The 27,519-nt window shown below is 39.2% G+C and overlaps 1 protein-coding gene across 3 annotated transcripts in view; it reads right to left on the bottom strand.

Annotated features, from left to right (window-relative positions):
- The window catches only part of ctnnal1 (catenin (cadherin-associated protein), alpha-like 1), a 63,082-nt gene that overhangs the window by 9,575 nt on the left and 25,988 nt on the right, over positions 1-27,519 (bottom strand). The window contains exons 2-8 of one of the 3 annotated variants that reach the window (XM_057354050.1): positions 25,106-25,295; positions 20,020-20,207; positions 13,844-13,963; positions 10,799-10,888; positions 8,446-8,616; positions 8,021-8,221; positions 110-199 (exon numbers count right to left, since the gene is read on the bottom strand). In XM_057354050.1, the coding sequence (XP_057210033.1) occupies positions 110-199; positions 8,021-8,221; positions 8,446-8,616; positions 10,799-10,888; positions 13,844-13,963; positions 20,020-20,207; positions 25,106-25,295 (1,050 nt within the window). The remainder of the gene's footprint in view (positions 1-109; positions 200-8,020; positions 8,222-8,445; positions 8,617-10,798; positions 10,889-13,843; positions 13,964-20,019; positions 20,208-25,105; positions 25,296-27,519) is intronic. The other 2 variants (XM_057354051.1, XM_057354052.1) reach the window with 2 other exon arrangements.

The following is a 27,519-nucleotide window of genomic DNA, read 5'->3' as shown; positions in this document are numbered from 1 at the left end:
CAACAGGAACTACAACGTTACAGGAAACACTGAGGACTCAAAAAAAAAACTTCTTTTGTCTTTGATTTATGATTAAATCCCTGTGTGTAGCCTATCACAAGAATCTCACCTCTCGTCTGAGATCACTGACGCTCTGACAAGTCTTCAAAATAGAGAGCTCCATCTCTTCCGTGGCCTCACTGGCTTTAAGCGATTGCTGCTGGAGAGAAAAAGAAAGAGAGAGAGAGAAAGAGAGAGAGAGAGAGAAAAAGAGAGACAGAGATATTTATTTTTAACAAAGACTTTATTTTTATATACACAATTTCTCAACACTTACACATCACTCAAAAAAAAAAAAAAAAACCAAAAAATCTAAAAAAGTTGGAATAATAAAGTTTGTCCTCAATCACAGAGCACAGAGCCTCTCTTTGACACCATGTCTTCAAACATTAATAAACAATTAATTGACTTATAATATAGGAAATATAACAGCTGACATTCCCTCTGTCGTGACTTTGTATATTATAAAAAGTTGCATTGAGAATTCCTCATTAAAACAGCTAAACAAATTTTCCAAAACAGAAAATAAATCTTTAAGTCTATCACACTGTGCAAAAGTGTGGAAAATGGATTCCCTCTGACCACAAAATGGACACTCTTGACCCACATCTGGGTTCAACACAGAAATAAAAGCGTTAACTGCAATAATACCGTGTAAAATCCTCCACTGTAAATCTCCATTCTTTTTGGTTAATGGTGGATTATAAAAAGATCTCCACTGTGGTTTTACATCTTCATCAACATTTAAAAAGGAACGCCATGGTGTATCAACTTTATCATGCAAATTGTTTTTGTTGAAATTTTTGACACAAGCTTTGTACATTTTCTTCCCATTTACCTCTTTCAATTCAAAATTTAGCAAATTTTCTGACTCCATAAAAAAACAGTATGCTCGTCTATTTTTGGAGATAACAAAATCTTTGGAAAATCATCTTTCTCATCACAAAAATTTCTTCAGCACAGTACTTTTTTACCATTTCAATCTCCTCCATTGTAAGAATAGACTTTACAACTTGTAAAACTTTAACCATAACACGTATTGATCTAAAACCCAACAAGGCTGACAAATTTTCTACTTCTGTAAAATTTGGACCTGTTACGTCAACTAGATTCCCAAGCGTTATTACCTTAGTTTTGATAAAAAGCTCAGAAATTGTAACCTCACCATTAGCTAGATTTAATCTAGCACCATTGACCAAAGGCTCTTGAAGAAGCCAATATAAGGATGTTTTGTTGCTTTCTCTTTCTACCTTAAAAGCATACCAAACTTTGAAAAGATTTTGATAAAACATAGGCAATTTTTTAACATTAACATTTGTTGGATCCATTAAAAATAATGTTTTGTCCAGATTCAGTCCACCAGAAGACTTTAAAATGGCAGAAGCCACTGGTCTCCAATTCACAGTTTCAGGTCCAGTTAAAAAACGTTGTAAAAACTGCATTCGAAAATTAGCAGTTCTGCTTTGCAGATTTATGAGTGCTTGGCCACCTTCCTCCTTTGGTAAGTATAAAATACCGTGGGCTATCCAGCGCATTTTATCCCAAAAAATTGTCTACAAACAATGTTTGAATTTTTGCAAGCAGGTATGATGGTGGATCTATGCAGTTTAGATGATGCCATAAAGAGGATGCAACAAGATTGTTAATCACCAGGACACGACCTCTGTAAGATAACGATGGTTTAATCCATTTCCACTTTTCTAGTCGGCCTTTCAGTTTCTCGTAAATCCCCTCCCAATTTTTTGATTGGAAAGTATCATTACCCAGGTATACTCCTAGATACTTGAAGCCCCCTTTTGTCCATGATAATCCATCAGGAAGACTTGGGATACCAACTGTCCATTTTCCCATCAGCAGAGCTTCGCTTTTTGACCAGTTTACTTTTGCAGCTGAAATTAGTTCAAAGTCTTTTAAAGTTTTCCACAAAGTGTCCACATCAGTTTGCCTGTTAATAAAAACAACCACATCATCAGCATACGCTGACAAATTAATATTAACTTCACAGTTTTTCAAAGACACCCCTTCTAAAATTGTTCTTAACCTATGTAAAAGTGGTTCTATTGACAAAGTATACAATATTCCAGACAAAGAACAACCTTGTCGCACACCACGCTCTACCTTAAAAGGAGTACATAAACCACCATTAACCTTCAATAAACTCTAAATGTCACTATATAAAACTTCAATATATTTTATAAAATCCGATTTAAAACCAAAGGCATCAAGTGTTTCCCATAAATAATCATGTTCAATTCGGTCAAAGGCCTTCTCTTGATCAATGGAAATCCAACCAAAATTAAAATTGCTCAACTCCGAGTACTCCATTAAATCTCTAACTAAAAAAATATTATCAGAAATTGATCTGCCAGGCACACAATAGCATTGATCAGAGTGAACAATTTCTTCCAAGACTTTTCCTAAATGAACTGCTAATGCTTTAGATAAAATTTTATAATCTGAGCATAACAACGACACAGGACTCCAGTTTTTAATATCACCTAAATCTCCTTTCTTAGGTAAGAGGGTAAAACTGCTCTACGGCTACTCTGCGGTAGTAGCCCTCCGGCTAGACTATCGCTGAGAACTGCCTGCAGATCCTCTCCAATTAAATGCTCTGGAGAGCTTCATGCAGTTCTGTTATATTGATGCCTTTGCACAGATTCTCATTGTTTTTTTCGGAGATCTTCGGCAAACCTTAAAAAAAACTGGTTTTAACACCTGATTGTGCTTGTACTCACAACTATACAGATGCTTATAAAAATCAATTGCTCTTTTCCGGATTTCAAAAGGATCTGTTAACACAGTTCCATTCTCTGAGCGCAAATTTGGAATATGACGTTTCCGGCCATTCTTTTTTTCCAGGCCAAAGAAAAACTTGGACGGAACATCCTAGAACATGTGTTCTTCACTCTGAAATCGAGATCTGATCAATGCTCCTTGTGCTTTTTTCCTATATAGATCTGATAAGGCAGTTCTCTTTGAATAAAGAAAATCAATTTTGTCTTGATTCCCAGTTGTCTGTATTAACTCTTGTATCTTTAAAATGTCTTTTTCCAACTTTTTAATTGTGTCAGTTAAATCTTTTGTGACATTCCGAGTGTATTGTTGACATAATTGTTGTATTTTTACTTTTCCAATATCCCACCATTCTTGTAAATAAGCATACTGGTCTTTGCCGTCTTTAAATTGTTTCCAAAAAAATTCAAAAACTTCTTTAAAATGCAAATCATTTAACAAAGCTGTGTTAAAATGCCAGTATGCACTCTGAGACTTTACAGAACTTAACGTTAAAACACATATCACCAAACTATTATCAGAGAAACCCACTGGAACAATGGAACTGTTTTTAAAAGAGCTAAAGTGGTGTTTAAAACAATAAAACCTGTCCAACCTTGCTTAGTGATAACGAATTATCATGTTGATGTAACCAAGTGTACTGTTTTACATTGTCATTAAAGTTTCTCCACACATCACATAACTCATTTGATTCTATCATTTGTATTAGCTTCCTCCTGGATACCATATGTGGTTCCACGTGATTCCTATCTATATTTTCCTCTGTACAGTTAAAATCACCCCCCAAAATTAAAAAACATCACCATCGCATTTTCCTATTTCCGTATTTACATATTCTAAAAAAAAACATTCTGTCTATTTGCAAGGTTGGAACATAAACACACACAAAAAAACCCTGATTTTCAAAATCAGCTTTGACCTTTAAGAACCTCCCTTTTATGATCTCTTCTACTGTAAACGAAGACGGGCTAAAAGTCTTATTAAACAAAATTGCAACTCCTCCACTTAAAGTGGTGTTGTGGCTTAAGAAGGAGAGGCCGTCATGCTCTTTAGCCCAATCAATGGCATTGTTCTCATCACTGTGTGTTTCTTGTACGAAAAAAACATAAATGTTATTCAATTTCAATGCTTCATTTATCTCTGCTCTTTTCCTGTGGTCTCTGGCTCCATTCACATTTAAGGTTGCAATGCGAATGTTGGTCATTTTTTGAAAGGAGGAAGAGACCGCAGCACAAAGAAAAAAGCACTCTAAAAAGATTAAACTAAGCCACATCTTCTCCATTATTTAAACGATTTTGAATTTTTGTCACTATTTTCCTTAGTCTAAAGACCTCTTGATCACTGAAGCATCCCTCAGTCATCGAGACTTTTATGCTTTCAACAAGTTGCCTGAGGTTTGGAAAGTACTTGCTCACTTTTACACCTCTTACATTTTTTGTCACTTTTAAGAAATTCTGAATTTCAGCTGCCCCATAATTACCATATGTCCCACTTGCTTGAGAACAACCTGAAATGCTTGAGTCAGAGTAATCACTCTCACTACCATCATCAACTTCACCATTACTTTCCTCTTGTTTTCCTTCTACTTTTTTTACTTGTTTTGAAACAACACTCTTCCTGGTCTTTTTCCTTTTTAAGGGTGCTTTAAAAACAACCTTATCCATGCCCATTGAAGAATTGTCATCCCTGTGCAAACCTTCAACTACTGACTCCATGTCAGAAACCTGACTCATTTTAGCCTGCGTATCGATTGCTTCTTCGCTTTCACCACTACCAACTTTATCCAACTTTATCCACATTCTCAAATTCGATTTCATTCATTTCACTTGATATCGCATCACATTTTAACAACTTTAGATCGTTTGATTTTATCCTTTCATTTACAGTCGTTGTACCCCGATCACTAGTGCTAGGGGTTGCATCATCATTTGTTTAATTTACAACACCACCACCTTCATCATTTTCAGTTTCTGCTGTAGCTTCTTTGTCATTACTTTTTTCTGTAATGTTACGGTCTCTGTGCACAGGACACTTGCTAATCAAATGTCCTGATTTTCCACACCCAAAACACTTCAAAATATCCGTGGTAACAAACACGGTATAGTCAAAACCTTCAACTCTGAGCTTCATATTTAGATCTAGCTCAGTTCTATTACTGTCCAAAATCATAAAAGTAAATCTCCTGAAAGACACCACATGTTTGATCAAATCCGATTTACTTCCTATTATGATGTTTTTCACAGGAGCGAGTTCCTTAATCAATTACTTTTTTTGCGGGGGTGGAGAGGGGGATGCCTTTCTCTACCACCTCGTTGGCTTTTGAAAGTGAAGTGAAAGTGACCTATTAGTCAGATATGGTGACCCATACCTGAAATGTGACCTCTGCATTTAACCCATCCAGAGAGTAGTGAACACACGCACAGCAAGTGGTGAACACACGTACACCCGGAGCAGTGGGCAGCTATCACTGCAGCGCCCGGGGAGCAAGTAGGGGTAAGGTGCCTTGCTCAAGGGCACCTCAGTCGTTACCCGCCGGCCCTGAGAATCGAACCGGCAACCTTCTGGTCACGAGTCCGACTCTCTAACCATTAGGCCACGACTGCACCTTTTTCCACGCTACTTAAAAAAAGAAACACAATCATGTCCTATCACCTCTCCTACTGCTAAAGTGCATTCCTCAACACTCCCCGCACACGTCACTTTGACTCCATGACGCCGCGTGAGTGAATCAAAGCCGCTATCACGCTGTGCCGCCATTACCCCAGCAACCCGCCGAAAAAAAAACTCTACACTTAAGGGACTAAACACCGAAGATAAATCTCAAGATAAAAAGAAAGAAAAGTCGTTATTTGCCACAGCGGGCACACAACAAACACGCACTCACCAGCCGCTCACCTCACTCACTCGACAAACGCATGCGCAGAGAGAGAGAGAGAAAGAGGCAGAGAGAGAAAGAGAGAGTGTGTTGAAGCCTGAAGATGGACTTTGTAAGACATAACAGTCTTTTTCCGCAGTTGTCTCAACAGAAGACAGGCAGACTGGTAGGTGGGATTTCTTTCTGATAGGATTCTGATAGGGTGTCGACACAAACACAGCGTGGACAGAAACGTGCAGGGTTAGAAGCACTCTCAACGCCTGCACTTTACACCGAGACATCACACTGTGTCTTACACAAATTGTTGGACAGGTAAAGAGATACAAGATACCTCAAAATCAACATCGTGTCGTCACAGAAAACACACAAATCCACAAAATATTAAACACTTAGGGACTGATTTACAGCTAAAAACAAATGGCAAAAAGGAAACACGTCAACCACTCCTTTGCTACAGTATGAGCAATGTTTAACTCATCCTGGTTATCTAGAGTCTTTATTGCAGTTCAAACATACCTGACAAAACACACAAACTGATCAAATGTACCCTGGATGCACTTTAAGTCGGGAGGATAAAAGCGACCTGTAAATTCACAAAATTAAAAAAGTAGAAAATAATAATAGCATGGAGTGCTATGCATTTGTGATTCGGTCGGTCACATTTTATATTCTTAGCATATTCCCAGACTTGTATTTTAGCATTTAAACGTTCCATTATAAAAAAAACTTTTAAGAACCATTCTGAAGATCACCTTCAACTGTTATTCATTCATGTCAATGACCATCAACTGTCAAAAGCTTCTTTTAAAACCAATGAAATGTACATGTTTTGTGTTTGTCTTGTCTATTTATCTTTTGAGATAAAGAACCAGGAATAAATAAACACCTACACCTGTCATTTTTTAGTGCATTTTTTTAGCATTGCGATGCTGTGAGATTCAGGAATGCAAAGATCCTTCACACACTGAAGAACAAAGATGTGAAGGACACAGATATACAGTATAAGAGAACTGAAAAGTTACTCATCAAGTTGTCATTCTGTAGGAAATGAATCATCCAGGACAGCAGTCGACTAGATGGTAGCGACATGCTTGAGTTAGATGAATTGCAAAGGGACACAATGTCTCAAAGTGCATTTTTAAGGGTCCACAGTGTCATTTTTTGGAGGATCTATTGACAGAAATGCAATATAATATACATAACTATGTCTTCAGAGGTGCATAAAGACCTTACATAATGAAGCGTTATGTTTTTATTACCTTACAATGAGCTATTTCTATCTACATACACTGCGGGTCCCCTTACATGGAATTCACCATGTTGTTTCTACAGTAGCCCTAAACTGATAAACTGCGCTACAGAACACATAAATACGTTATCTCCTTCGGCAAAAAGCGAAAACGTGACAACACGTTTGTACTGTGTCAGCTACTGTAGTGCTTCGAAAGGGAGGGGTGTGGTGAGCCATTGGTTGCAGTTCGCAACCTCACCACTAGATGCCGCTAAAATCTCCACGTTGATCCTTTAAAAGCTGAACTACTTCAAAATTGACTCGTCATCTTTAAAACACACAATAACAAGACTGTCAACACTACCAATAAACTCAAGGTTTTTCATCATTCAAAATGAGCCTATTTAGGAAAAAAATATTTTACTAGATTTTTGTCTTTTGATCAAGTTGTATTATTTACATTATTCTTTCAGATATTTAGAATAAATACTGTTAAACCTGTTTTGTTAAATGTTCTTTTTTTATTTGTATAATTTAGGTTAGATATGCACCAATTCTCCACCGATACCAATAGCCAATTCTTCAGAGTTATATCTGCCGATATTGATATAGATTCTGAACACTAAATTAATATTTCTTAACTTTCTGAATGTTATTAATTCATATAATGACTATTAATATTAAACATAAAATCGGTGCTGTTTCTAAACATTTTCTATATACAGAGCACAAATGCATTTTCCTGTCATCTTGTGATTGACAGGATATATCGGCCCTGATCATCAGCTGTTTTTAAACTATCACCCAATAGTGTGGAAAATTGCTTTTATCAGTACCCATTATTGTCCGATATATTGCTGCATCTCTAATTTAGATTAACTGAGATTTATTAATTAAATAAATCTCATTGAGAGTGTGTGTTTTAACACAGCTACACTGGGAAACACTTTTCCAGATAAACCGTAAGTAATGTGATCCAAGACTAGTCGGCACAGACTCAATATGTCAGCTAGCAGCAGCACAAGTCAACCCGTCAGCTAGTCATCCCAACACCTGTCTGGACGTGTGTGTCTACCTACCGCCTGTCTCCATGTGTTGATGAGCTGTCTGGTCTCACGTCGTGTGGCCTGGCAGAGCTGAATGATCGTCTCTCTCTGCTCATGACTGGTGTAGGCAGAATCTGTAAAGTCTTCGGTCTTGTCCACCAGAGCCTCCAGCTGAGCCAGCAGAGCCTCACACGACACGCAGAACAGAGAGTCCCGGAGACCTTCTACTTTAACCTAAAACACACATACACAGAGATGATGCTGAGAAAAGATCATGTATTTAAACATATACATAAATAAGCAAAGACCAAGTGACTAAGTGATCTAGATGTTGCATACTGTATGTGTTGCTTTACTGGCGGTACAGTCACGCAATACTTTCAGTCGAAGTTTGACTTTCTAAGAGAAACTTTATCCATTGAGACATTTGTCTGAGAGTCCCAGTCCTACGTCTGCACCTTAAAGTCTTTTATCCCGGCGTTGATGCTGACAGGAGGTATTTTGGCCTCCCCACTGCTCCTCGCGTCAGTCACGATCTCGATGACTTGCTCCAGGGCCAGACGCATACGCTGGAAGACTGCCTCTTTGTTCATCCGTGCCGAATCGCAGTCTGGGTGTCTCAGACAAGTCTGAGAGGCAGATAGGGAGAAAAATTAGCCTCAGAATGACAACAGGGGAACAACAGATGGTAATACGGTGGTGCTTTGGTACAGCATGTTCATACGCTACGGCATTTATATCCTACCAGGGTTTATTATGTACAATGTATGTCTGAAAATAAGTAGTGTAGTGAGGTACAAAAACACAGCATGGTACTTTTTCATAAGTGACTGATCAAGAAATACTTTGGCCTTGAAGCATTCACAAGATTCATGTCTTATATAAATGTTGCTGTTCCTTATGAAAGTACAGACAGCAACCATTTGTGTGGGTTACTCAAATCAAGGCCTTGTTTAACGAAGATTTTACCAGCAGGAACTAAATCTTATTAAAAAATACGTAATATGCAAACTAAAACTAAACTAAAAGCAAAACGGTGTTTACAAAAATGAACCATGGGTTTGTTAGAGGGACAACAGATTGACTATGATATTTGTACAAAAAATATGGTTATACAAATTATTAATTAACCAAAAACTAATCACACAATGGCTAGTTCTCCATGTGAAATGCTAATTTAGAAATTCTTGTCATTTTCTTTTTAATTAAATCAATTAAAGTAATGATTTTATAAATATAATATACCTTAATATGAACAGATAGGAAATGAATGCAAATAAATGCTTTTTCACTAATGTGTATCATACTTCTGGACCCCACAGTATCTAAAGCCATTGTGTTAACTCAAATCTAACTTCCTTATCTCTTAAAACTCATCTTTGATCAACAAAATAGTTTTTTTAATAATTTTTCCTGTGAAAATATTTGCACATTTGCTTCATTTAGTATACGCTTATAGTTTATGAATCTCCTCCATTCATTCACGCCAGTTCAGACGAAGTTCTAGAACCAGTAAAGAGGAATGTCTTTTGCAAAGTTTTCCGTCAGACCATTTTCCCGGTTGCATTCACACCGGCATTAGGGCCCCTGAGCTGACATAAGCCAGTCAACAGCATGGCATTTAAAAGCAAAAAAAACTTAGAATTTTGTTGTCTTTGGAGGGTTTAGCAGGTAATATATGACCCTGGACTACAAAACCAGTCTTAAAGTCCCAGTGAAACTAAAAATTATAATTCTTATTTTATCATGAAATATTGCTGCGTTTATAGTAAATAGCTTATCAATGTGGGTCATTTTCTTTTTAAAATTAATGTACCCTCATAATCTTCAGTTAAAATCTGAAAATGCACTTCCGCCCTGAAATGACTATCCATCTCAAATGACGTTAATTAGACGGCTTGGCCGGAGCATCCGTTAACTCCTCCCCTTCAACTGTCAGTCTGCTGCCAGTTTCATTTCAAAATCAATGCAACAGCTGTTTTACACATCCAATCAATTCGCGGTGAAAAACGCTACCCATGGCCACTAATCTTCTACTTTGAAATTCCTTTTCACTCGGAAATGTGTCAGAATACGGAAGTAAAAACGATCGCAACTTCCGGTTCACAGGGACTTTAAGTAGCACGGGTATGGGCTTGTTAAGCCTGATGTCATGCACCACCATATATGAAAGGTCATATACTGTTTCCGGGTCCAAACACTCAATAAGATGCTATAGGCAAACAACAAAAAATGCTAATACAGTATACGCTCATGGCTCATGAGCATTGAAACAAACCGGTTCTCTTTCTTCTAAGCAACGGCATGCTACAGCGCCTCTGATATGGCTGCTTGATTATGACAAAAATCATAATCACGATTATTTTGGCCAATATTGAGTTTACGATCATTTAACACGATTACTTACTGACCTTTGAAACAACATAGGAAAAAAAAGAAGAAAATATTATTTTAAACTGAATTCAACTGAAAAATAATAGTAAAGAAATAGCACAGCTGAATCGCTGTAAAGGAAAGGGTGCGCTGTGGATTTATACCACAAGAGAGGATTCTTGCAAAATGGAATGCGGCACAATAATCGTTTTACCTCGATTATTTTGTTTTTGTAATTGTTGAAGGGCAAAATCTACGATTACGATTCATTTTCGATTAATTGCAAAGCCCTAGCCTGCAGTGGTTACTTGTCTTGAAACTGTCTTTGGTAAACTTCAGTTTTAAGGAGAAAATAGCAACGGTGTTGACAAATTAACATGAATGATAATAACATCTCTCAGTCAGCAGATGGTACTCTCTTCCACAATCTGCTCTCACCTTAGAGGCCGTGAGGAGCATCATGGTGCATTTCTCCAGAACGGCACGTGCTGCGGCCATTCGTGATCTTTTCTTCTCATCCTTCAGATCCTGTGTGCAAGAGACCAACAGACACGCATAAGAAACATCTAATGCATCGAGTTTGTTTAAAAGTCAAAAACGTTCCTCTTTTATTGAACCTTAATACTTTACAGAGAAACAGAGAAAACATAAATTGCTTGCAACTAACATTAGCCCAAACTTGCGTTGTTATTGCAAGATATGTGATTTCCACAAAGTGCTTGTGAATCAAATCCCACCGAAGTGATAATTTAAGTCAGAAAGAAGGCACTATGTGTGCTCAACAAGAAGAAAAGTGCACTTGCCATGAATCTTAACCAATTGAAGCAGTCTGTCAGGGGATTCAGTGAACTCTGAATTCATTCTACGTGTTCATGTTCCAAGGTCTTGCTGAGCATGAAGGGTAAACGTGGTCCTTGCAAAAGATAGCGCTAACATAATGCTTTTCACCGACACTGACAGAAGCTGGAATATAACTCAATAGAGCCGCCTTGACTCAACGCGCCGAGAGGCATAATGACAGAGAGAATGTGAGGAACCTGATCTCTCTCACCCTGGCCGCGAGCCACGGCTTACAAAAGGAGATGTGATTATCTGTTATTATGCTCTTCTGAATAAAACTGAAAGATGCAGGCCGCAGATTGGCAGGAAAGCTCTGCAGAAAGACGAACGTGATGTGTTTGTGAAACATTATCAAACACATGCAGAAGCTTCCTGTTTGAAATAAGTGAGCCTTTCCTATCATTCATATTCATATTCCTCTATCCCAATTATAACTGTGTCCGGGACGAGGCTTTTGATGGAGAAACTTACAGCAATGTTCTGCTGAGAAATCCAGCTTAAACCAGCACATTTACATTTATGCATCTGACAGATGCTTTCATTCAAAGTGACATAAAATGTATTCTTGCTTTTATTTTATCACTATAAGCATTCCAGGAGAGTCAAACCCATAACCTTGGTGTTGCAAGCACCATGTTTCACCAGTTACAGGGTACTTATAGACTGGTGCAGGGATGACGTATTTTTGTAGGCCAACCCAGAAGTCGACCGAAAGCCTATGCATTTATCCAGTAGACTTTTGGAAGATCGCAAAAATTAAGGTCTGTGATTACCAAAGGTAAATGATATAACTTGCACGTCTTTTCTATCAAGATCATATTTACAAACTAACACAACATTTGCTATTTTTTAAAGCCTAAGTACAATTGTCGGAAGCAAAACACTAACATGAGGCTATAGACAGACTACACTGCCATCGTTCGATATCAACGTCACCACCACCAAGCTTCCTGAAACTTTCAAACTTTATTAAAAACGTGTTCTCTGGTTAGTAAATACTCCGTAAATGAATCTCCATTCACGTTTTTGGAGATTTGTGTCCATTTTGCATTATTTGTGAGATTTCCATGTGTAATGATGTTTAACGTCCCCTCCAAAGTATGTAGTCGCTTTTATCAACTAGTTAGCAACTGCCATTTTTAAGACACAAAGCTTTAAAAATCACAAGCGCCTTCACTGGTGTGTTTTATGTCATAGAATATAAAACGTGAAAATATTTAAATACCTTATTTTAGGCATTTAACCAAAACCCCATTCAAAAAACTTGATTCTGGGTTTTACATACAAAAATAAGTAATTGCTGTGGTACTCTATAGGCATAGTAGGTCAAGCATTCTTCCAATTTGATACATCGGCATTGGTATTTCAAAAATTTGACAGCATTTGTGAATATTTCACAATAATATAACAACGTATTGCATTTCTCTAATATAATACACATTTTTAATTCCAACTCGTATAATCAGCACAACAGAAAAAATGATTTATAGAATTAGTGGTTGACATACATGGGTTGCCGATGCAGATATTGAGAATGCAACTTGGCCGATATGATGCTGATATAACACAAATGTAATATAGATCAGAGACAAAGAGCTTTGCCAAACTAAAGGAACATTTATTGTGCGTTACCAAGTCCAACACTTAAAGGGATATTACACCCAAAATTGAAAATTCTGTCATCATTTACTCCCCCTCAAACCTGTATAAATTCCTGTGTTCTGTTGAAAAAAAAAAGACTGACATTTCTGGGACATCATTGACTACCACAGTAGGAAAAATTACAATGGTAGTCAAAAGCGCCCCCGAACTGTTTGCTTTCCTACATTTTTCAAAGTATCTTCTTTTGTGTTCAACGGAACAAAAAAATTACAATCATTTTTCCTACTTTGACAGTAAATGGGGGATGAGATCTGTTTGGTTACTGACATTCTTCCAAATATCTTTCTTTGTGTTCATCAGAACAAAGAAGTTTATACAGATTTGGAACAACTTGAGGTTGAGTAAATGAAGAATTTTCAGTATCAGTATCCCTTTAATACTAACTGGATTATTCAGCCCTTTTTTAAAGTTGTTTCAAACTGGCCATTTCTGAACACTGGCTTGTCCAAGCTGTTTTCCGTGATCTTGGTTCAGTTGGTTAAAGCAGTTATGACCAGTAACAAACCAGCCACCTTAACCTGATAAGGCCTGTTATCTCCAGCAAGGCATTGATTAGGAAAACAATATTCTAGGCTTAAATCAAATGAACAGTATAATTCCCTGATCCTGCACGTGCTGTGTGCTACCGCACTCCAACATCCACACAGATATGAACCGTAATAAGCATCACATAGCTGCAATTACTCCATCCATCTGTTCTGTGCTGCAGTCGAGTGTCTCTTACCCCAAAGGTTTTTATCAGTGGGGTTTGAGAGCGGAGTGATTGAAACTGCAGTGTGCAGCACTATTCAGTTTATAGAACCAAAATCCCACTATTACCTCCCACCTCTCCCCTCATGAGCTGTGTAAATCTGCACAAGCTCCACGCACCTGCTGTCAGTGTCCCTATCAGGATGAGTCCCTATCTGCTTTGATTATCAGTGAAGTGGGGAAATAAAATGAATGGCGGGTTTGTGCTCTGATATGTGTTAGATCGCTTACATTCTGTCTGTCTCCTGTGAGATGGGCGAATTCCACCATCTCGTTTCCGAACTGGCTGAAGATTTGGACAAATTCCTGAAAAGTGCTGACTCGCTCCAGCTGCTCCAGGGTAACCAGCACCTGCCCAATTATATAAAAGTCACATCTTTACAAATAATAGTACAGCCTTGAGAAATCTCTTTTACTCAGCTGAAGGTTGCTGTTTCAGAGTTTCAAAGTTCTTTTTTGGTATCAGCTTCGTCTCAGATGTTTCCTCTAGAGTTACTTAGAAGTAATAAATATGAAAAACAAACAAATGTAATGCGATTCTTTCCTATGGATGCAACATTACACAATCATTTCTTTTAACAACATGACTTTGTTATCAAAATAGAGTGTAAAACAAAACCGTTACAACCAGATCCGGTTTTTTTTATTCCAAGTGAATAAAATATGCTCATTTATTGAATTCTCTAACCTTATAGAGTAACGCAGAGATGACGTATTTTTAGTAGGCCAACCCGGTTAAAAAAGATCTGTGATTAACAAAGCTTTATGATGTTAACATGTTTTGTCTAAGATAATATTTACAAATTAAAACAACGTTTGTTACTTTTGAAGCATAAATACAATCGTATTTATTTTACAGAAGTAAAAAGCTAATGAGGCAAAAAACAGACTTCGCTACGGTCGTTCGATATCAACGTCACCACAACCAAAGTAACCTCCGACAACTTTTTCAAACTTTATTAAAAACATGTTCCCTGGTAAGTAATTACTCCGTGAATTCATCTCAACCCATGTTTTTAGAGACGTGTGCCCAATCTGCCCATGTTGCATTATTTGTGAGATTTATATGCACAATGATGTCTAACGTCCCTGCCGAAGGTAATCACTTTTAGCAACTTGTTAGCAACCTCTGTTTTTAAGACACAATAAAGCTTAAAAAAAATCACAAGCGGGTTAAAATAATAATGAATAAAACGTGAAAATATTTAGAGGTTTTGTTAACCACAGATCCCATTTCAAGCAATTTACCAAAAACCCATTCAAAAAACCCAAAGACTTTGGGGCGATGAAACCGGAAGTGCGAAAATGCTATTTGCTATATATACGTCATCTCTGCTCTATAGGTGTTACACAACGTTTTGTGAAAGACTAATAAACTTTTAACTATATTGACCAAATTGTCTGATTTTTATTGCCACATTTATTCTATCACCTTTTGCTACATCTGAGGTGAAATCTGAATGTTTTTATTTTTAGGAGAAAATAAGGTTGATCAATAATCCCATCCAAACATGCCCCAAATATTTAAAAAAAAAAACAGTTTTAAATACATCCTGTAAAGAAAAGAGTTTGTTAAAGGGCCTTAAGGGACCTGATGAAACAATATTTTATAAAACCTACACCATGTCCTAATGAGAAGCCATGCAACAACTTTCCCATGACAAGCAATTTGTCTTTTTGTTGTCATATTATTATGCATGCAGCACGGATTCTGTTTTGTGTTTACAAATGACCAGTCAAAGAGTTGTAAACGCATGTAAACAACAGTGGGTTTTATGAGTATTTATAAAAGTAGAATTATAGTATCACAAGGCTTACAAAATGAAAGGTTTATTGTGTTATTTATGCTTATTACACGGCTCGTTGGAATGCTTGATTCTGATTGGCCAGTCGCGACATTTGCAGGTTCCTTATTCCCAGATAACAACCTCTCAAAACTAATAACACACGGTAACCCAGATGCTGCAAATCATTTTGACAGGTTTTTTGACAAATTAAATATAATTATGTCTTTTAATAACATACAGTATATGACATTATATTTACAAATGATTACACCAAATTGCTTGTTCGTGATATATGAACGTAGTTTCTTACTGCCTAATAATGTACAGGCAGCCGGTTTTTGAATGCGCGAAATAAATGACCCTGCGCTTCCTGATCACACTGTCGGGGCTTATTTCTGCGATAAAAACCGGCTGCCTGTACATTATCCCTTACACAATGAAGTCTCAGTGAATTAGCTACACACAAAAGTTAAGTAACTGAGCAAACTTTAGGTTCCCTTTCTGTCGGTCTCTCGACGTTGTGTCGAACCGACAGATGGGGTTCGTCCCTGAGAACCAATCGTTTCCGACTACTTAGAAAAGGCCAATGAAAATTGGCAAATGAAATTTGCATGCCGGACTCCGCCCCGGAAATCCGGGTATAAAATGGAGACGGCGTGCATCATTCATTCACCTTTTGTTCTTCGGAGCCTTCGGTTATGAAGATCTTCTCTTGCTACTTAGCAAAAAACTTCTATTGCCGGTTCTACGACGTGGTGCAGCGGACTGTCCCTTCCTGCAGCAACTTCCCCTGGGCATCTCGGCGGTTCCAGAGGTGTTCGAGCCTGCAGACGGTGACTCACCTTCTAAAAGAGCTAATTTCTCCAGCGCGGCATGTCCCGCTGTTCTCGTGGGTGCGGTGTCCTCATCGAGGAAGGGGACAAGCACGATGTCTGTGTCAGGTGTTTGGGGGTCCAACACGCTGAGGCAGCCTTCGTGGACTCATCAGATGGTCATAGAGACGTTGCGGTCACGGGTGGCTGTCTTCTCCCGAGAACCAGCCACCCCCTCGCAGGCTTCCCGGGCTGTGACGAGGATGGCTAAGGCCATTCCATCCGCCAAGGCGAGCAGCGAGGGTGATATGGGGGTTTCTGCGAGCGCTAATCCGTCAGCCAAGTGCTCGCGGATCGCTCGCACCCCGTCTCGCTCACCTCACCGTTCCCTAGCAGGCGGTGCCACACCGTCAGCGTCCTCCTTCACATATTCGGACACGATGCGTGATGATGATGAGATGTCTATCGCAGCATCGGAGAGCGAATTGCTGGCATCCGATCCCGACGACTCTTTGCAGCTCCCCCCAAGGGGGGGCGAGCTCAGGAGGAGGCGGATGTCGAGATGTCGGCCATGCTTTCCCGGGCCACCGTGTGCATTGGGTTAGAGTGCACTCCGGTGCCTCTCCCCCAGCGCTCACGGTTGGACACATGATTCTTGGGCTCTGAGCGCGACTCCAAGCCGCGCCCAACCCCGGTTCTGTTCTTCCCGGAAGTGCATGAGGAACTGACGAAGATGTGGAACGCCCCTTTCTTGGCACGTACACGTCAAACCGGTTCCGTCGCTCTCTTTTCCCTCGATGGTGGGGCAGCTAAGGGTTACGTCGACGTGACCCTGTGCAAGGTCAGGGAAGAGGAGCAGCAAGTGTTACTCGTTGCGCCACACTGGCCCAACCGGACTTGGTTCTCGGAGCTAATGCTCTTGACGACAGCTCCCCCCTGGCCGATTCCCCTGACGAAGGACCTGCTTTCCCAGGGGAAGGGCACGTTATGGCATCCCAGGCCAGACCCCTGGAACCTCCATGTCTGGCCTCTGGACGGGACGAGGAGATCCTGAGTGGTCTGCCCCAAGCGGTGGTAGCTAACATTTATCAGGCTAGGGCACCTGCCACTAGGCGACTGTACGCCTACAAGTGGCGCCTCTTCTCGACCTGGTGTGCTTCTCGAGGAGAAGACCCACGGAGTTGTGCGATCGGGTCCGTGCTGTCCTTCCTACAGGAGAGACTCGAGACTAACCTCTCCCCCTCCACACTGAAAGTGTATGTAGCCGCCATTGCTGCTCATCACAACTCAGTTGCTGGGAAGTCTCTAGGGCAGCACGACCTGGTCATTAGGTTCCTAAAGGGCACGAGGAGGCGCAACCCGCCTCGTCCGCGCTCCATACCCTCTTGGGACCTGGATGTAGCCCTGTCAGGTCTCACCAGGCCCCCCTTCGAGCCCCTAGGGGATGCCTCTCTTCCTCATCTCACGATGAAGACGGTTCTCCTTATGGCGCTCGCCTCCATCAAGAGGGTAGGGGATCTACAGGCATTCTCCGTGTCCCCTGACTGCCTAGAATTCGGACCCAGGGATTCTCACGTTATCCTGAGACCTCGGCCCGGCTACGTGCCCAAGGTTCCCACCGCTCCCTTTCGGGACCAGGTGGTGAACTTACAGGCGCTCCCCACTGGGGAGGAAGACCCAACCCCGTCCGTGTTGTGTCCAGTATGCGCGCTGCGCCTTTACTTAGACCGCACACAGAGCTTCAGGAGCTCGGATCAGCTCTTTGTCTGTTTCGGAGGTCAGCAGCAGGGGAGAGCTGTCTCCAAGCAGAGGTTGGCCCACTGGATTGTGGACGCTGTCAAGGCAGCTTACCAATCCCTAAATCGCCCGTGCCCCCTAGGAGTGAGGGCCCACTCCACCCGGGGTGTAGCCTCCTCTTGGGCTCTGGCACGGGGGGCCTCTCTCGCAGACATTTGCAGAGCTGCGGGTTGGGCTACACCCAACACCTTCGCGAGGTTTTACTACCTCCGCGTAGAGCCAGTGTCCGTCTGATGTATCCTCATGTTGGTTCCCACCTTGGTAACCCATGACCTCCCCAGGTGGACCTCCACCTCACGGTTTTCTCTTCAGCCGCAATTTCTTCCCATGAGTTCTCCCCCATCGGTGAGACCATGTAGGTATCTCCACTAGTCTCCTCCCTGCGGTAGGAAGTGGTCTCTGTAGCGCATCCCCCACTTGAGGAAGTAGCGCTTACCCAGTGGCCTTACGGTTCCGGGCGGCTTCTCGCTGTTAGAGAAACAAGGCATCCGCCTGTGAGGCCGAAGGTAGGGGCCTTCCACCTTTCAAGAAAGCTCTGGGACCCCCTACCTACCCACTGGTAGGTTACAATTTCGCGGTAGCGCTCACGGCTGACTCGCCCAGGCCAGTTACCGTCGCTTCGTTGAGATTGTGACAGGGCACAGTGCTATGGCATTTTCCATTAGAACCCCATCTGTCGGTTCGACACAACGTCGAGAGACCGACAGAAAGGGAACGTCTCGGTTACGTTTGTAACCTCGGTTCCCTGATGGAGGGAACGAGATGTTGTGTCCTCTTGCCACAACACGTGCTGTCCTCTGCAGCAGTCGTGAGAGGTCTCAGGCTCCTCAGAACTAAGGTGAATGAATGATGCACGCCGTCTCCCTTTTATACCCGTATTTCCGGGGCGGAGTCCGGCATGTAAATTTCATTTGCCAATTTTCATTGGCCTTTTCTAAGTAGTCGGAAACGATTGGTTCTCAGGGACGAACCCCATCTGTCGGTTCGACACAACGTCTCGTTCCCTCCATCAGGGAACCGAGGTTACAAACGTAACCGAGACGTTTTGCACCCTTGAGTGGTCCCTCATACTAAGTGTAAATGACACTTTAAATGCTGGTTAATATACATTTAAAGGGACAGTTCACCCAAAAAAAATTCGGCCAATCGCAGCACACTTCTCTTTTCAGAGAGAGAGAGGCGGGGCAAAGAGGAGATACAAACATGCACGGTATGTGGAAAATACAGCATTTTTTAAACTTAAATCATGTACACACATTACATTACATCTAAAACTAACGATAATATTCGTTTTAGCCATGTCATATGACCCCTTTAATTTACTCGTCCTCATTTCATTTCAAACCTGTATGACTTTATTTCTTCTGCAAAACACAAAAAAGATTATTTAAAGAATGTTGATAATTCAACATTGGACCCCACTGACTTCCACTGTATTGACACAAAACCACAGAGACATTTCTCAAATATCTTCTTTTGTGTTTCACAGAAGAAAGAGTCAAATACATATTTTACATCACATGACGGTAAATAAATGTCTATTCAAATAGCAAAGTTGAAGTGAGCCTTGAAAAGTTCTGGAAATGCAGAAACAGTCTGAGGTGCTTGCATTGCAGAAAATTGATAAGAGGAGTCTGTGTTTGAGGTTAGCTAGCTAGCAGTGGGCATTATCGGGCACGCTCAGACACAAATTCAATTGTGTTTCACTCTAATGGAGAGCTGCTCCGCTGCCTGGCTTTCCAAACATCACTAACTGAACATGATTAGCTCCAGATCCAAGCGTACAGTCACACACACACAAACACACTCATCTCTCCGACACAGAAGTTAAGACCTTCCTACTTTGTCCCATACTCTCTTCAATTATCTCCAAAGTAGCTCTTTTGCAGACGTGCAGTGATAACATCTGGGATCAAGGATTAGCCTGTATAGTACTGTATTTGACAGGCAAATGTCATGTGTCGTTTCGAGCGCATGTAAAAGGTATTTGGACACTGCAGACGGTACGTACTTTGTTGCGTGAGCTTATGATCTGTTTGATGACGATGCAATCTGCCAGCACCAGGACTTTGGTAACAGAAGAGAGCAGCATGCGTGCGGCCTTCACCATACCGGTCCTGTCGCTGAACACGGTGTTGCGGCCGTCACCATCACATTGCTCAGGACCAGACACATTCGTCAGCTGAGCTATGGCAGTGCCTACAAAAGAAAAGCAGTGCTGAGAGGTGTACACACAGCCAAGTTTTCCTGAGTCATCTAAATGAATATTATAGCGAGAGGGGGCAACCATCCAAAACACCTTAGCATTGTGGCTGCAAGTTTTGCACTGGAAAGCATCAATTACTAATCCAAACTTCCATCAAAACTATTTCTTTAAAAGAAAAGTTTTAGTAGTTTAATATTATATATCAATATTATTCATGATTTTTGTGAATGAATTCTGATTTTTCAACAAATCTGTCATAGCTAGGTTAGAAACACACATACTTAATGTAAAACCTCACCAACCATTGAAATTGTAACCCTTTCTGTGAGAAAAAAATGCTTTCTGTGCTTCTGAGATGCGGTCAGATTCAACTAAAAATATACAGATAAGAGCAATTCCGGAGTTATGGATGTAACATATGCAGTCAAAACTTGAAATACAAATTCTGAGAGATTTATTCTCCGACCAAAGTACTTAATCATCTGTTTATGTTTTCCTAAACCCCTGACTATAAAAATATCAGTCTACACGAGGGAACTATATATGTGTTATGTTTCTGTCAATTAAAATGCACAAACCAGGAGCAATAACAACCAACAAATGGAATAGGAATGACTCTTTTGACAGAACATAAAATATTTACTATAGTTTAATTGTCACGTGCACGTTTATGTGAAAGAAAGAATGTTACGGACATGACATTTGTCCGTCGGAAGTGACTGAATTCTGACTACTGAAAGCATTAAAAAATGCTTTAAAAACTTTAACAGAGACCACGCATAGAAACCACCAAATATTTACATCGAAGATATCAGTATAGTAAAAACTTGAAAAATGTGCATTGATTTGCTCATAAGAAATTTCCTCTCACATCAACATGCATTAATAAAACTGACACGGCTGTCAATAATTAAATTACAATAAGATGCACATCAGTGTGCATTAAGGCTTTGTTTACACTGCACACAAATCCGATTTGGTTTTCAAATCCGATCTTCAGGACTGACTGCTTGCACTGTCACTTTGTAATGAATTCTGAGTAGTTTTGTTCAGACAGCATGATTAATGTCTGGTGTATCGGTTGCCATAGTAATGATGCAAGCGTCAGAACATGACATGACACATTCTAACTCAACAACTGAAATAAACTGTGTGACAGGCATGTTGCAGTAAGACATATACATACGGTTTGCAAAACTGATGATTTGTTTTCTCCTCCAATCACCACTACATATTGAATGTCATCTAGTTCACAACATATTCAGCAAAAACTGGCACGGCTACAGACAATATTGTACACTTTGTTTGGCATTATATTTGCATTGTGTGACCCGTACTATAAAACTAAAAAGATTCAAGACGGATTTGACTTTTGATCTGAACAGAAGCACTGGCATTAAGTTGCAGTTCAAAAAGTCACAGCACATCATTTCAATAATAACAAAGTAATCAACTTTTGGAAATATCTAAACATATCTCACTCCTTTCAATAGGCTTCCATATAACAAACACAGCCACAGTCTGACACAGATGCAATATGTTGGCTTATTTTTGTGGGGCTGGTGTGTCCCAGTTGGAACGTGCTTGGAACCCTTGATGAGATCAGTTTCTTGTCATGTGTCTCAATAAAAGCACTGTTATGACGGACACACAGATGAAAATAATTTCTGAAGGGAAACAGCTCAGTTCAATGTTTAGACAGATTTGGCCTTCTGAAGACACTGTTCTGATTGTATTCGACAGTCTTTGCCAGTTGTTTTAACAATCAAGATGTCTTGTGCAGAACATTGCATCGGGGCTATAATTACTTTGCCAATATGTGCACTCTTATCCATATTCATGGGCACAATGGCCATGCAGGGCTGTGGGTCACTTAGAATGAGTCTGTGAATGCCTTTTAAATTGAACTCAATTCTTGAATTTGAACCAGCAATGTGATTTAAAAGTGTAATTCAGCACCTTTAAAACTTTTTTATATAAAAAAAATTCAAATACTTCTCATTTTACGGATTATAGGGGACGTATACAGGTACTTGCTTTTTCAAAATGATCTACCAAAAATCAACATGTTCTCATGGGTTTCGTTTTTATGAAAATATTTATTTATTTATGAAAAGTTAGTTTTTGGTGCTATGATGGCTATGTCTGGATGGCTTTATCAAAACTAATTTTATAGAAATATGCAATTTCAGAAAGAATGTTTTTGCATATTCATAAATAAATAGGGATAATATGTCAAAATCAGTGCTGTTTTGTTGTGACAGACTAATGAGGCAGCTTTTTTGTTTGATTGTTCCTTTAAATTGCAATTCAGGAAATTCTTATTCTTGTCGCTCCAATTCAGCATCCTGTGGGGCGTGCAAATTCAATTCAGCTTCCAACTCTAACTGAAAAGGACCCAAATCTTAAATTCAGAATTTTGTTCAACACTGTACAGCCTAGACACATTACCAGCTTTGTAGGATTTTAGCAACAGCCAGAATAAAATGTTTCTAGTGTTCTATACCTCTGAGCTTTGAAGGGAAGTCTTTGAGGAAGCTTATAGCTACATTTCTTGAGCAGCACAAGAGAAGGGCCTGCGGCTCTACTGAACGACTGGCATTTCCAGGCAGCTCCTTTCAGACCTTTCTGCTTTAAAGAGACTCAGCCTGAGGCGTTCAGCTTGCATAGAGGTCAAAACCCAGAGACCGCTGCACCGACGGCCTTAGAAAACATTGTGCTGGAATGCATCTGTTCATTATTCTGAAATACTATAGTTCAGAGATGAAGTACTATAGAATAGACCATCTCAAAAAGAGTGGTTTTATCAGTCTACATAAGGCCATGCTGTCCCTGAGCGGCAAAATGAAGAGAACATATGCATTATCAGCAAAAGGTGTAATAAAAAAGTCATAAAAAGGTTTTTATTATTAATTTAATCCTAAAGATGTTAAATCTTATTTATGTTATTACACAAGGTTTTTATTAATTTAATTTTAAAGATGTTTAATCTTATTTGTTAGTACACAAAAAGACACATTTGAAAATCACATTTGTTGATTCATGAAAAAAATAAAATTACAGTATTTTCCTGTGATGCACATACAGTATAATTCATATTGATGGTAAAGAAATCGAATAAACTAGTGGGAGTCCTTTAAAAGCGTTTATTCTATGCTTATTTTCCACAAGGTCAAAAGCTCCCATAGGTTTAATATGCATTAAAACCCTACAGACTCATTCTCAGAACACACCCACCTCTATCCTTCCATCTACTGCAAAGATAAAAGCAGATCACAGTAATGTAATCTCAACATCTTTCAAAAGAATCTGCATTTAAAGAAGCGGAGGTCCACTTCGGTTGCACACAGTCATGGGTCATTTGTCAGATCGGAGCTTCCCCTTTTCAACAAAAAGCTCTTTCATCTCATTCAGGCGATGAGCACAGTTCTTATATACAGTATAAGCTAAACAAGTTTCGTTATCCTACACAGGTGAACAAAAGAAAGAGTCTCAGTTATGTTTTCCCACCTGCTTTAATGTGTTAAACTGTTGTCTGTCACACATGGACACCTTGTGTAATAATCAAGAGGATTAAATGCGTGGGTGAGCATTCAGACACTGTGGGAAGTCTGACAACTAACTTGAAGTCAGTCTAATTCCAGTGTTGTTGCTGATCTTCTGCCCTGGGAGGTATGGGAGGGAGGGGAGACCACCAACTATCTGTATATATAGATACAGAACACAGCTCCTATTATTTCAGACAGGAGGGACAAATTTAAACCGCAAATCACTTCGAGTGCTAGATAGTAGGATTTGACTGACACTGTGGTTGTTTACTGCTAAACAAACTCAGAGTCTCTCAATTTTACCCGTGTATCACTAAATATCATTACATTGGTAATATTGTTGTACTACGGTAGGCTGAGGTATATTTAATGGCATAAATTATTCTCCAAGGATTTAGGAAACAACGAGCTTCAATAGAACATTGCTTTAAATGTAGTTACAAATGTAGTTTTAACAAGAAAACTTACAATTTTCATCTCATTTACTTTATAAAACCAGCTGCTTGACTTAGTCAACATCTTGAAAACAGTCGGGGCAGATCAAACCTCTTCAGGCTTGTGTTGGATATTCTAAGAGCGAGCGCAGCGACACTTCTTCAGGAGAGAGATATGGAAACTCACATTTTTGGGGTATTTTTAGGCAAACCCTTTAGAGACAGATGGGGCATAGAGAGCTTACACAATAGGAGACCAACTGCACCACTCTTCCTTTCACAGAAATACACGCAAGCAAGCACAAAGATCACACAAGACGACATGTGGGTTAGGAAATTAAGCATTTGGCTTTCGAGCCTTTCAACACAGCTGCATCTACAGTATATAGATGTAATGGACTCAATCTAAACAGATTATAGAGACTAAATGTATGAAATTGCACATTATATTACTTCAAACCATGCATATCAATTATATTATTGCGATATTAGTTGAAAAGCTCTTACAGCACGCACGGGAGACTATTTGGGGCATAAAAAGAAAATCTGGCCCCCATTTAAAAATTTTGGGGGAAAATATTGCAAGTAATGGTCTATTTATTTGGGTGTATATGATGAGATGTTTTTAAATAATGAAATATAAAATATATTCTTTAAAATATCAGAATATCTTTTATTCATTTTTAATTCTATAGTTCCTTAAATTCAAATCTGACTGACTTCTGCTATTTAAATTCACTTGTGAATGGTGTACAGTCCTGTCAGGCACTCTTGTCATTGTTGTCCGATATATAGACAAGTTACACTATGTTTAACCCAGATCCCAATTTCCTGTTGCTGGTTGCCTGGTAACTGTACACCGAAAGCTCCTCTGTCATTACTCTTCTAGCTGAGTAGTGACAGACTGACCTGCTCTCCTGGCCTCAAAGCAAGCCAGTCCCATCTCATCCTTGAGGTCTTCGTTCTCTGCAGCGATGGCTTCACCCACGGCCACAAAGCGGCTAACTGCCACACTGACCGCCTGCCCCACTCTCTGGATGGCTCGTAAGGTCTTCTCCGTCTTTTTGAGCTTGTCCTTGTGATTGATCAGTGTTGTAATCTGGAAGGAGACAAATAAGGTATTGTTTAGTACAAAAATGTTGAATGCAAGTCAGAGACCTCAAAGAATCTACCACGAATTACCATAATTGTTTATTCACACCACACTCGTTTAGTGTCAGTGGGGTCAATGAAGTTGACTGAAATGTTTCTTGTGATCTCAACGAAACAAATATAATTGTCAACTTATTTTTGCACGACAAAACCAAATATAGCAATATATTTATACTTGGAACAAATAGTAAAGAAAAACAGCTAATAAGCATAGAAGGGAACGCCAATACTATTCAAAAGCATCAGGGTAAAACCTCAAAAGATTGGTTAATAAAGTTCCAAGAGTCCTTTTTTTGCAAATTATTTGCAAAACTAAACAGTTTTGATTAGTTTTGGATTTTGAGTTACAACATTCAATATATCTGATAAGTTAATAAATATTAATAATGATTGAGTAAATGACACTAAACTTTTGGGCTAAACATATCATAATGTCGTTTAAAATGTTATGTTAATCTATTTCTATTTTGGCTAATAATTGGGCTGTACGACGATTAATCGTGATGAATCGCATCAAGATAATGTGAAAAAGAAGTTTGTGTTTACATAATATATGTCTGTACACTGTGCATATTTATTTTGTATTTATAAACACATACACATACATGTATATATTTTATAAAAATATAAAAAGGAATAAATGTTTATATATAATTTAAATTATATATAAATGTATACATGCAAATATTTCCTACATACATGTATGTGTATGTGTTTATACAAAGTAAATACAAAATAAATATGCACAGTGTACAGACATATATTATGTAAACACAGACTTCTTTTTCACATATTCTGGATGCAATTAATCACAATTAATCGCTGAACAGCCCTAGCTAATAATAAACTAAATGCTCCTACTGGTTTGTAAGAAGACACTTATTGTATAGACTGTTTCATTGGACATGCGCGCACCTGTGGCCTATCTCATGAAGCGAGGTGAACAAACACTGAGTTGCAGAGTAAGTTCTGAGTTGACAAAACCAGACAAACCCAACCTGGTTTAGATCAGGGTCAGCTGTAGCACAACGCTTGGTATAAACTTTCTCTGTCAACTCCGGGTTGATCCAGAGTTTGTGAGGCGCGTGCACCTGAAAGTGTGACACATGCGGCTAACAGCAAATCACACAGAACATGGAAAGCATCATCAATTTGACTGACATCTCGCGAGTATCAGCGCAATTCACTTTTCTGTTGAAGATGACGAGATCATTATGAAAAAATGTCATGAATTGAAACACATTTACAAGGCAGGAATAAACACTGCTGCAGTGAAAGTTTGAGAAGGCACCTACTGACTATATCAACACAGAATCAACTGAATTTAAATCATTTATATAGGTTTACACTAAGATCAAAAGATAATATGTATACTTCATTACTTTAAAATGCTTTATATACTTAAGTTTGCTTTTATACGAATATAGTTATATTAATTTAAATGCTATGTTTAATATTAATTAATAAATATTCATTATCAACTGTTTTGAATTATACTCAATAAATGCAAATATACAATACAAAAAAAACACTTAGCAGCAAAAGATTTACCCTCTAACATCAGCGAGATATACGAGGGGAGTGGCTTCACTGCGTCAGATATACGTCACTTTCTCACAGCTGATTGGTCCAGTTTTTGTTTGCGATCTTTAACCCAGAATAACACCTCCTCCGGAGCAGGTTAGCCGTGTAGCCTAAATTACCATGGCGACGAAACCCACTCAAAACCAATCCACTTTCTTGAGCCCGAAAACTCTTGAGTATGCTCAAACTAAATGCGAACTTACCTGGGTAAAAACCCAAACCAGCTTTGTGATACAGACCACTGGACTGCAGTTAACCACCGGTCTCCTGTGTTTATTTATGGTCTGGCGTTCAATTATTTATGGTCTGGCGAGTGTCTAATAATGTAACTTTTTATATTTTATTTAATTTATATTAGAATAGAATGAGCTTTATTGGCCAAGTATGTTTCCACATACGAGGAATTTGTTATAGTGACAGAAGCTCCACAGTGCAACAGAAAGACAGCAACAGGACACAACACAGATGATAAAAAAATAATAATAATATACAATAATATAGAATTAGGCAATGTACAAAACAGCAAAAACACAATATACAATATAGACTATTATTATTTTAATTTATTATTAATTTATTATTTAATA

The sequence above is a fragment of the Triplophysa rosa genome, linkage group LG16 (genome assembly GCF_024868665.1).
Source record: "Triplophysa rosa linkage group LG16, Trosa_1v2, whole genome shotgun sequence".
Lineage (NCBI taxonomy): Eukaryota > Metazoa > Chordata > Actinopteri > Cypriniformes > Nemacheilidae > Triplophysa > Triplophysa rosa.
The sequence above is the reverse complement of the archived record's forward strand: the minus strand, read 5'-3'. Positions and strand labels throughout refer to the sequence as shown.